General features: G+C 38.5%; 1 protein-coding gene across 1 annotated transcript in view; it reads left to right on the top strand.

The window, feature by feature from the left end:
- The first annotated feature begins 513 nt into the window (after positions 1-513).
- The window catches only part of DCUN1D1 (defective in cullin neddylation 1 domain containing 1), a 23269-nt gene continuing 11271 nt past the window's right edge, over positions 514-12511 (top strand). The window contains 5 exon segments of the mRNA XM_017860612.1: positions 514-730; positions 2843-3011; positions 3689-3704; positions 5565-5621; positions 5624-5717. Of these exon segments, the coding sequence (XP_017716101.1) occupies positions 556-730; positions 2843-3011; positions 3689-3704; positions 5565-5621; positions 5624-5717 (511 nt within the window). The 5' untranslated portion in view covers positions 514-555.

Raw genomic sequence — 12511 nt, 5'->3', positions numbered from 1 at the left:
CAAGAAAACAAGGTAGGTGGTGTTGGGGAGGGAGGATTCCTGCCCCCTAGCCCCATATCCTTTATAGTGGATATTAGGACTGCAGTAAACACCTGTTAATCTCATGGTTCCCCAGGAACATTTGCTCACTGGTCAGATCATGTCACCTGCTTCCCCACCACTACTTGTGCATCCATCTCAGAGCACTGTGCTTGTCCAGGTTTGGAAAGTAGCACCGCTTCCCTTCTGCAGCCTTTCTGTACGCTCTCAGGGCCCACTGTAGGAGAAACGCTGGGTGGTTGAGCTTCCTTTGCTTCTGTCCTATTTCTCTTCCAAAACTGTACCATATTTTTTGTTTCATATTTTTTAAAAGTTAGTCTTTCTGATTAATAATAGATCAAAATAAATCAAGTTAAACTGTTTTAATGTTTTATGAGGAAAAAGTATTACTAAGAACGTTTTGTCAGCCATATAGAAATATTTAGTCTTATGTGATTTTACATGGAGTTTCAGTTTATTTTCTGGTTTCAATAGAACAAGTTGAAATCATCGCAGAAGGATAAAGTTCGTCAGTTTATGATCTTCACACAATCTAGTGAAAAAACAGCAGTAAGTTGTCTATCTCAAAATGACTGGAAGTTAGATGTTGCAACAGATAATTTTTTCCAAAATCCTGAACTTTATATACGAGAGAGTGTAAAAGGATCATTGGACAGGAAGAAGTTAGAACAACTGTACAATAGATACAAAGGTGAGTGCTTGCTTGTGACTTTAAATAAATTTTGGACCAGATTTTCCAAGGTGATGGGCTTGTGAGAAATCAAATACTATATGTAACATAAATTGGGTGGATGTGTCCAATAGAGGTCTGTAGATCTTAGGGTTATTTCTTTTTTTTTTTTTTTTTTGAGACGGAGTCTCACTGTGTTACCCAGGTTGGAGTGCAGTGGCGCGATCTTGGCTCACTGCAAGCTCCGCCTCCCAGGTTCACGCCATTCTCCTGCCTCAGCCTCCAAGTAGCTGGGACTACAGGCGCCCGCCACCACGCCCGGCTAATTTTTTGTATTTTAGTAGAGACGGGGTTTCACCGTGTTAGCCAGGATGGTCTCGATCTCCTGACCTCGTGATCCGCCCGCCTCGGCCTCCCAAAGTGCTGGGATTACAGGCTTGAGCCACCGTGCCCGGCCGATCTTAGGGTTATTTCAAGAACTCTGAGGAGAAATTATTTTCTTTGCACTAAAATTTCTTCTTGGCCTCTTTATTTTCCTGCCCTCCTTTTTTTTCCTCCCCCATCGTCCAAGTTGAGCATGGGGATGGGGAACTGTTTTTTCTCCCCTCATCTGTATAAAACTCAGCTGAACCAGTCTTTAAGAAAACCTGCATGCTAAATCTTTAAAGAATTGTAAAGTAATGCATAGTTTTTAAAAAGTTCAACTGCATAATAGATGAATAAGAAAAGGTTAATAGTTTGTCTTTTCCTTATTCATTCTCCTGAGTAACCAGTGGTGTGGATCCTTCCGTATCTTTTATGTTTATGCAGAAATACATTTACAGAATTTCAAAGTTTTTCTGAATATGGGATATTTTATGCATAACTTGTGCTCTAAAGTCAAATGATGTGTATGTTTTTTATTGCTGGAGATATTGCCAGATTAAGAAAAGTGTTAGCAAGGCCGGGCGTGGTGGCTCACACCTGTAATCCCAGCACTTTGGGAGGCCGAGGCAGGCCGATCACAAGGTCAGGAGTTCGAGACCAGCCTGTCCAATATGGTAAAACCCCATCTCTACTAAAAATACAAAAATTAGCTGGGCGTGGTGGCATGTGCCTGTAGTCCCAGCTACTCGGGAGGCTGAGGCAGAAGAATCGCTTGAACCTGGGAGGCAGAGGTTACAGTGAGCTGAAATCATGCCACTGCACTCCAGCCTGGGGTGACAGAGTAAGACTCTGTCTCAAAAGTAAAAAAAAAAAAAGTGCTAGCAAATCATATTGGATAGCAGTCTATGAGTGCCTCTTTCTCTTTGTTTTGTTATTTAAAATTTTGCCTCTTTGATAAGTATTGATTTTTTTCTTTAAACAACAGATATTTACATTGTTGAGATTAGGGTTGAATTGCATAGTTTAGTTTACAGTTTTTCTGATACTCTTAAGAAGTGGTTGTTGTGGGAAAGTGAACTTTGTTCTAAGAAAAGAAGAACGGGCGCGGTGGCTCAAGCCTGTAATCCCAGCACTTTGGGAGGCCGAGACGGGCGGATCACAAGGTCAGGAGATCGAGACCATCCTGGCTAACCCGGTGAAACCCCGTCTCTACTAAAAAATACAAAAAACTAGCTGGGCGACGTAGCGGGCGCCTGTAGTCCCAGCTACTCGGGAGGCTGAGGCAGGAGAATGGCGTAAACCCGGGAGACGGAGCTTGCAGTGAGCTGAGATCCAGCCACTGCACTCCAGCCTGGGCGACAGAGCCAGACTCCGTCTCAAAAAAAGAAAAAAAAGAAAAAAGAAGAATTTCTGTTCAGAATGCCTACCTAGGCAAAATATGGATATATTGAGTTAGAATCCCATGTCCCTATATAAGAATGTCTGATTTTCTGAATGTGTATAAGTATGGGACATATTTCACATGAATAAATGAGACTTTAAAAAATCATGTCTCATCTGCATGTATCTCTTTTATACACTTTAAGAATGCTGTTAGAGAGGAGAATGGCTTTAAATAATGGGAAAGTGTATGTTAGAGTAATACTGTTTCATGCCTTCCATATAGTGTGGTCATTTAAAAAATGACATATAAAGCATTATCTTTTTCAGTTTTAGTAATGTAGCATAATATGACACTACTTTAATATTGCATTATTATTTTTAAAGACCCTCAGGATGAGAATAAAATTGGAATAGATGGCATACAGCAGTTCTGTGATGACCTGGCACTCGATCCAGCCAGCATTAGTGTGTTGATTATTGCATGGAAGTTCAGAGCAGCAACACAGTGCGAGTTCTCCAAACAGGAGTTCATGGATGGCATGACAGAATTAGGGTGAGTATATAATTACAAAAGGAAATTAGATATGTTACTGTGGAACTGAATTATGTCATGAATTTTTTAGTGTAAATTTAAAGATTTGCTGGCCTACAAACATTGGTATAAACAGAAATGGGTTAACTTGCTAGTTTCCATGTTACACAGTTTTCTGGGTTTGTCAAGTTATTTGTGTAGTTAGTACAGCCTATTCTATTTGGATATATTCTTATCATTTGCTTCTAAGGCAGGTTCATTAGTATTAAAATTATGCATATTTACCACGGAAGAGTGAAATGACCAAGTTTTAAAGTTATTTCCTAATGTGAGACTGTGAACCCTGCATTTATAAAATCCTAGAATTTAAAAACTGGAAGATGCCTTAGAAGTTACTACTTGTTTCATTTACACTTTGACAGGTGATTAGCTGAATGTCTTTGGGTAAATTGATTGAAAAGTCATGGGTAGAGGTTTTACCTATGACCTCTAGTTGTCCATATTTAATGAGGTTGCAGACAGAAGTAATCAGTCTGTTGGTAGGTAACAAGTTGCCCTTTCTGTTTTTAGAGGGCCACTATTAAATGATAATAGCTAACATTTATTAAACATTATTTTATTTCAGTTAACTGTGCTAAGTATTTCACCTACCTCTTCACAGCAACTTTTTGAGAATAGTGTTTCTGTCCCCATTTTAGAGATGAAGAAATTGAGGTACAGAGAAATTATAGAATTAGGTAGTATTAGAGTCATGATTTGAGCCTGATTGACATTGCAATCAGTCAGGGTCCAGTCAAGACACAAAAACCACACCAGGGGCCAGGTGCGGTGGCTCATTCCTGTAGTCTCAGCACTTTGGGAGGCCAAGGCAGGTGGATCACCTTAAGTCAGTAGTTGGAGACCAGCCTGACCAACATGGAGAAACCCTGTCTCTACTAAAAATACAAAATTAGCCAGGCATGGTGGCACATGCCTGTAATCCCAGCTACTTGGGAGGCTGAGGTAGGAGAATCGCTTGAACCCGGGAGGTGGAGGTTGTGGTGAGCCAAGATCATGCCACTGCACTCCAGCCTGGGCAGCAAGAGCGATACTCCATCTCAAAAAAACAAAAAAACAAAACAAAAACAAAAAACAAAAAAAGACCACACCTGTAATTTTAACAGGGAAAATTTAAAGACTTGCTTTACTCTATCAAATAGATAAAAGGATAAAAGGAAACTCCAAGGCATAACGGGTAGCAGGTGCAGCAAGCTGCTACCACCTCTGGGAAGTCAGGGAAGGGCACAGACAAGGAAGAAATTTAGAAGCTTAGGAGATCCCCACAAGGCTGAGATTCAGACCTGGGGGTTGAAGGGAGAGGGTGTGGCCACCTGTGATGCTGGTGAAAAAGCTGCCTAGAGGCCACTTGCTGCAGGCTGTGAGATTGCTACCACTGGTGGATATTTCTGGGACCTTCCCACACACTAAAACCCTTGCCCTCTGGAGAAAACAAACTGGGATCAGAAAAGTTCCTTCTTCCTCTTCCAGCCTTTCCTTGGCTCTTGGTAGAGCCTAACACTGAGCCAGCTGGCAAGAAAAATGAAGTCTCACAGTTTGTAGTCCAATATCGCAAAGTAGGGCAAAGAAGGGTAGGTTTAAAGCTGAGAGGCAGAAAATTAACTGGCCTGGACACTATGTCCTTCAGCCAAAGCCAGGCCCATCCTGAACTTGCTGGGATTTTCTATGCTAGGACAGGTTTCATCAGAACTTAAGGAAGCAATGTTTTTAAAAATTTGAAACTGAATTCATATAATATGTAATGAACTTTCAAATCAAAATTTTAATTTACAAACTAATGATCTGGAAGGTGTTACAAAGAATGTAGAAGGAAAATAAAAGCAAAAAATGATTAGAAGGAAAAAAATGGATTTGTTTGTGGAATCTATAAGAAATAGGGTATTTCTACCATAAGGCTGTACTAGGAAACTAAAGGCTTGATACTTAGAGCTTTTCAAACTCTTTGAAAGTTGAATGTTTTGCACATACAGAAAAAGCTTAATATTAATTTGAGGTAATTCAGTTGGAGGTGGTCGGGGGTTTACCTGTTTACTACTATACTTTGTATATGACAAGAAGCAAGTTTTCAAAAGGAATGTTTCCTCATAAGCAAGAGACCATACTTTTAGTTAATTTAGATAGTAAACACGATTAAGTACTGTGTCAGTAGTGTCTAATACAGTTTACAATGATTGTTATGCTGATTACTATACATTCTTATTTATCCACTGAAGCTGACTTCTACTAGTGAAAGTGTTGATAGCTTAATGAATTATGTAATTAAAACGAATAGCCCGTTTCTTTTAAAAGTAATTATTTAGAATGTTTAATCACTCTAGACCTCTTCCCGCAGCTAACCTCCATGCATGTTTGTATTTATGTAATATAAAAGATTGAATTCCAATTATTTGATTTTTAAAAAAGTAGTTCTAGGAAATAAATGTAAGCCCTCATGGGAATAAATAAGTTATTAATTTATAGTGATAAAAGTTAATCTTTTATAAACTTAATTTTACAATGTAGATGTGAACAGCATAGAAACTAAAGGCCCAGATACCCAAGATGGAACAAAGAATTGGAAAGAAAGCCAGGACGTATTTAAGGATTTTTACCCAGTTTACAGGCGTTTTAATTTTGCAAAGAATCCAGAACAAAAAAGGATTAGGTAAGAATTTTTAAAAATTATATTTGGTGTTTCAGATATATTCAAATACATTGACAGTGTCATTTTTGTAATAGAAAGTTGTGTGTTTTGAGCATAAAGTCATGAAAATACCAATTATTGAAAAGTAATTAGAAACAGGAAACTTTTAATCAGAGAATACCATACACGTTGAATAATAAGTTTACCCTGGGTACTACATGTGAACCACTGATTTTTGTTTTATGAAAACTACAGTCAGTATAGAAGATAGTTGTTAAAATTCCACTGACATTTATTTATTTATGCATTCATTCATTTACTCATTTTTTTCATTCATGATCCTGAAGATATTTTAGGATCTTAGAACCTGTAGAAATAGCACTATAAGATTTGAGTCATAGAATGCCAGATAAATTTATTCTTTTTTGTTATGATTTATTTGAAAACTGTAAGGATGAAAAAGGAAATGCTTATCATTCATAATCTTATCCAGAAATAGTCACTGTAAAAGTTTAGATCAATCCATTTGTATTTGTACATTTGCTTTTGGGATAGCTAAGGGATATGAGAGTAAAAGATACAATTTGCAAATTACCTAAAAAGATTAGATAGTGCTAGTAGATAATTACAAAATAATAAAAGTGTATAAGAGTTTTAGAGGGAGAAATGAGTAAAAGCAGGAGTGGTTGGGAAATGCTTCCTGGACAAGGTGGGATATGAACTAAAAGGTTTGGTATTTGGCTGGACAAGGGAAGATAAAAGATGTTCCAGTGAGAAGATAGTTATGAATGAAGGTCTAAAATTTTAGCAATAAGCTTGGCTTTGCGCAAGAGAGAAGTTGTTGGTTTGATTTTAGTGGGAATGCTTGTTTGGAGATTAAATTGGTGAGACACAAGAAAGCTAAATAACCACAGGCTTCTTTTGAAATCAGAAAGGGTTTTGTTTCTGTGTTTTTTGGAGACAGAAAGGTTTAAATTGGAATTTGTGGGAAATGGGGACCCAGTGAAGATTTTGGTGATGGTGATAACTTCCATTTAATGTGAGCTTTTAGTATGCCTGGCACTGTGCTAAGTACTGTACTTTACATATACTACTTGTCTTGTATGTAAGTCCATTTCATGTTGCTGTAACAGAATACCTGAGACTGGGTAACGTATAAAGAGGTTTGTTTAGCTCATGATTCTGCAGGCTAAGAGTGGGGCATGGCCCTGGCTTCTGCAGAGGACTTTTATGCTGCATCATCATACGGCAGACAAGGTCAAAGGGGAAGTGGACTCCTGTGAAGAGAGAGACCAAACAGGAGGAGAAGGCTCGCTTTATAATAACACACTCCAGGAACTAATCTGTTCCCTCTGGCAAAAAAAGGAGAAGAGCACCAAGCCATTCATGAGGGACCCACCCCCATGAGTCAAACATTGCCCACCAGACCCCACCTTACAGCACCACCACACTGGGGATAAAATTTCAGGATGAGTTTTGGTGGGAACAAACCAACCATATCCAAACCATAGCATTGCCTCATTTAATGTTACCAATTTTTTGAGTTATTCATCCTTTCAGTAATTTACCACCTGCTATGTGCCGTGCCAAATACATAGTAATAAAGTGCTAGCCGTTTATTATCCTTAATTTGAAGATGAGGAAATTTAGGCATAGAAAGGTTGAGTAACTTGCCCAGTGAAGGTAAGTGAGGTCTTTTTTTTCGGTTTTTGAAGATACAGTCGTAGTTGGAGAGGCTAATAATTAGGGCCTTTTGCACTAATTCCTCTTTATTTTTTAAATTAGCAGGGGGAAAGTATTGAGAAACAGATTATATTAACAGAGATTAGACTGAGGAAGTGACGGAAAGGTAGAGAGGATGGGATAAATGTATAACCTTTGTAATGTAGTATGGCCCCACGAGTTACTAAACATGACTGAATTGATGAAAGATTCATAACATATTTGTAAAGCGAAATTCTCAGTGATAAAGCCTTCTTGCCAGCTTGATTGTTCAATATAAATTGAATTTTATTCTTAAAGGAAAAATCCTCAATTTGCGGGCAAAATAAGCCAGGATACCTACAATTAGTTTCTCTGTCTGGGGCCATCAGTTAACTGGGATGTTTTTTCTATTTTTCCCTTTCCTTTCCACAAATAATAATCTGTTAAAGTCTTTGAATTTACATGTATGTATAAAATCATTATTTTGTCATATTTAGAAATGTAGCACAATATTTTAATAAGATTAAATATAATTTGAATGTCAAATGTTGATTTAAAGGGACATAACCTATTTCTTAGTTATATCTCTACCCTTTACTGGAGCACAAAATAAATAGTGTTTTGGGTGAATATATACTTTTGATACTGAATCTTAGTTTTATTATATGTGGTAAAATTGAGCAAAATTAAAATTTTATAAGTATTGGATATATTAATATGATAAATTAGAATTTTAGATTACAGGAAAAATTATGTGAAAGCATTATATTTAAGAATTATGTATGTTTATTCTGTTATCTAATAAAAGTATTGTGCTTAAGAAAAAAATGTAATATTTAAAGGATGTAGAGTTTTTGTTTTGTAAGATGAGCATTCTGAAGATCGATGGCACAGGAATGTGAATGTACTTTACACCGAACTGCACACTTCAAGAAGGTTCAGATGATAAACTTTATGTTACATGTATTTAATTACAATGAAAATATTATTTAAGACCCTCCCAAACCATACAGTGTACAATACAAAGAATGAACTCTAATGTAGAATGTGAACTTTAGTCAATAATAATGTATTCATATTGATTCATCAGTTACAAAAAATATACCACACTAAAGCAAGATGTTAAAAATAGTAGGAACTGACTGGGGAAGAGGGTATATGGAAATCTCTACTTTCTGCTCAACTTTTCATAAACCTAAAACTAAAAAAGTCTATTAATTAAAAAAAAGAAAGAAACATGTAGTAAGAGACAAATCCTAGTTTTTTTTGGTTTGTTTTGCTTTGGTGTTAGGTATCAGGAAATGTAATGACTTGCTTATTTGCAGAGTGTAATTAAAAAGGAAACAGTTTTTTTTTAACAGCCTTTCTAAGGGTTCACAGTGCTCTTACATTACAAGAGTTGGCAGAGAGGAATTAGAAGATCATAGGAGACGAGGTAAGGCCCAAAACAAATTGGCAGAGAGTGAGTGACAACACTGTGGTTTGTTTATAAATAGCTGCGCTAATTAAAATGAGAACTGGTGTTTTCCTTTTTTTTTTTTTTTTTAATGCTGGGTCTTGCTCTGTTGCCCAGGCTAGAGTGCAGTGGTGCGATCATGGCTTACTGCAGGCTTGACTTCCTGGGCTCAAGTGATCCTCCTGCCTCAGCCTCCCAAGTAGCTGGAACTATATAGGCAAGCACCCACCATGCCAGGCTAATTTTTTAATTTCTTGTGGAACTGAAGACTTGCTGTATTGCCCAGGCTAGTTATTTTTTCACTTTTTATAACTTTATTTCTTGTGATACCAGGATACGGTGCTTCCTCTATTGCCATCTGCTTTAGTAATCTGACTTAAACATTAAAAAAAAAATTTTTTTTAGATACAGGATCCTGGCTCTCCTGCCTAGGTTGGACTGTAGTGCCACGATCGTAGCTCACTTCAGTCTCAAACTCCTAGGCTCAAGTGATCCTCCTGCCTCTGCCTCCGGAGTAGCCAATACTACAGGTGTGTGCCACCACGCCTGGCTAATTTTTAAACTTTTTGTAGAGATAAGGACTCACAGTGTTGCCTAGGCTGGCCTCAACCTCCTGGCCTCAAGTGATTACCCTGCCTTGGCCTCCCAAAATCTTGGGATTACAGACATGAGCTGCCACACCCAGCCTGCTGTTTTCTGATAATTGCCTGAATCTTAAATTTGAAAGGGATTTCGTTAAGTCCTCTATAAAATTTAGCCCACCCAAAGTAGGATCCTTACCTGATGCTCATTCAGCTTCTCCTTTTGCACATGCAGGGACTGGACACACATGGTTTTAGGAAGTCGTCCATTCCTATCACAGAATGTCCTTACTTGTTATTACACAGTTCTTCCTTATTAAGCTAACGTCTTTGTCTTTATTACTTCTACCGTTGCTCTTACTTGTGCCCCAGTGCAACACAGACAAAGGCTAAAATTAAAGATCCACTCTCAGTTACCTTTTGTTTTTTTTCCAGGCCAGCATTCCGGTTATTTTAACTATTCTTACAGGAGATGTTTGTTATTCCCACTACTATCACCCCAAACACATTTCCAATTTCTTTCAAAATAGAGCCCATAAAGTCCAACATCGTATTTCAAAAGGAGTCTAAGTAATATATAACACCGTGGATCTGTTAATTTTTGTGAGACTATTCATTATGTTAATTTAATCAAAGATTGTATATGTTCTTTAGCAGCCATATCATTTTTAGGGCCATACTGAACTTTTATTAGGCTAAAGTCTGTGAGTCACTTTCTTGTAGGTTGTGGTTCAGCTGGAATCTTACACCTCTACAATTGATTTAAATGATTTGAACATTATTCGTTAAACATTTAGTTTAATATTTAGGAATAATTTTATAGTGTTTTAAAGAGCATGATCATCTATATAATCCCATTTGGTTCTCATAACAACCCCTTTGAGCTAAGTAAAAGCATATTATCTTCTCCATCATATAGATGAGGAAACTCATAGCCAGAGAGACTGACTTGTTAATAAGGTCACCTAACTGGAGAGTGGTTGGACTGGCACTGAGACTAGATCTCAGAACTTAGGACTCCACATTCTGTGTTTTGTTGTTGGTATTATATTGTATTAGCTGTAGATATTTCTAAGTATATTAAGACATTGTGGCTTTTGTCTGCTCCCAGTAAGGGGCAATTGTGGTTTCGGTGATGAGCTCCCAGAAAAGCAACGTGCCTCATTCCAGGCCTCAGAAGCACCGCAATATATTTAGCTTCAAAAATGACAAGTTCAACTAGGCACGGTGGCTCATGCCTGTAATCCTAGCACTTTGGAGGCTGAGGCGGGTGGATCACTTGAGGTTAGGAGTTCGAGACCAGCCTTACCAACATGGTGAACCCCTATCTCTACTAAAAGTACAAAAATTAGCCAGGCATGGTGGTGCCTGCCTGTAATCCCAGCTACCCAGGGGGCTGAGGCAGGAGAATGGCTTGAACCTGGGAGTCAGAGGTTGCAGTGAGCTGAGATCGTGCCACTGCACTTCAGCCTGGGCGACACAGCAAGACTCTGCCTCAAAAAAAAAAAAAAAAAAGTTTGATAAGAGTGTTCAGACCAAGAAAAATAATGCAAAACTTCATGATGCGGCTGGGCGCAGTGACTCACGTCTGTAATCCCAGCACTTTGGGAGGCCAAGGCGGGTGGATCTCCTGAAGTCAGGAGTTGAAGACCAGCCTGACCAACATGGTGAAACCCTGTCTCTACTAAAAATACAAAAATTAGCTGGGCATGGTGGTGGGTGCCTGTAATCCCAGCTACTTGGGAGGCTGAGGCAGGAGAATCACTTGAACCTGGGAGGTGGAGGTTGCAGTGAGCCGAGATCGCGCCACTGCACTCCAGCCTGGGTGAGAGAGTGAGACTCCGTCTCAAAATAAATAAATAAAGAAATAAAAACAAAAACCTCCTGATGGAGTATGTCAGCACTATAAAACTAAAGAAGTTCTTGAGTGGTGTGTAAAATATAGCAAATACAAACCATTATCAAACCTAAAAAACATGTTAAATGTTTATAGAAGACAGTGGAGGATTCTTATCTCATAACTTGTAGATCATGTGCCTGTGAACTTGAAGTTTGCGCAAAATGTGGAAAGAAGACGTTGCTATTCTGTTCCATAAAGAACCAGGAAAAACAGAAAATATTGAAAATAGAATCTAAGTTCCAACCGTAGAAGTGAAGAAAGTGATGATGATTTAGATTTTGATATTGGTTTAGAAAACACAGGAGGAGACTGTCAAGTGAATTAATATCACTGTATTAAAAGTCAGTTTAGGCCAGGCGCGGTGGCTCAAGCCTGTAATCCCAGCACTTTGGGAGGCCGAGACGGGCGGATCATGAGGTCAGGAGATCGAGACCATCCTGGCTACCATGGTGAAACCCCGTCTCTGCTAAAAAATACAAAAAACTAGCCGGGCGAGGTGGCGGGCACCTGTAGTCCCAGCTACTCGGGAGGCTGAGGCAGGAGAATGGCATAAACCCGGGAGGCGGAGCTTGCAGTGAGCTGAGATCCGGCCACTGCACTCCAGCCTGGGTGACAGAGCAAGACTCCGTCTCGAAAAAAAAAAAAAGTCAGTTTAAATTAGCGCACGCCTGTCATCCCACTACTCAGAAGGCTGAGGCAGGAGAATCGCTTGAACCCGGGAGGCAGAGGTTGCAGTGAGCCGAGAGCGCACCACTGCACTCCATTCGGGGCAACAGAGCAAGACTCAGTCTCAAAAAAAAAGAAAGGTAAATTTAAGAATGTGAAATTCTGACCAGCTTCTGACTATTTCACAAAAGATACTGTGAAATCCTAATGACGAAATCAGAAAAAGCTATAGAAAAATAGATTTTAGGCATGAACAATATAAATCGTGTATGATGTATTACCTGATACTAAACTAAACCAGATTCAGAATTGATGGTTGTATAAGAAAAGAACCACCTCATGTAAAAATAAGATAACATTATTATATTGCTAGCCTCAAAAATTGGTCCTCAGTAAGTGCCCTTTGGTAAATGATCTCAAGTAAATGACTCATAGCAAAAGCCTCATTACTTATGTTTGCATGTTACAGAGCAGAAGCAGCATTCTCAAATAATAATGTTTAACAAGTATATAGCGATTTTTATTTGTATTTTT

Source organism: Rhinopithecus bieti, unplaced genomic scaffold (assembly GCF_001698545.2).
Source record: "Rhinopithecus bieti isolate Rb0 unplaced genomic scaffold, ASM169854v2 scaffold_55189, whole genome shotgun sequence".
Taxonomy (NCBI): domain Eukaryota; kingdom Metazoa; phylum Chordata; class Mammalia; order Primates; family Cercopithecidae; genus Rhinopithecus; species Rhinopithecus bieti.
Note: the sequence above shows the minus strand (reverse complement) of the source record. Positions and strands in the feature narration are given on the sequence as shown.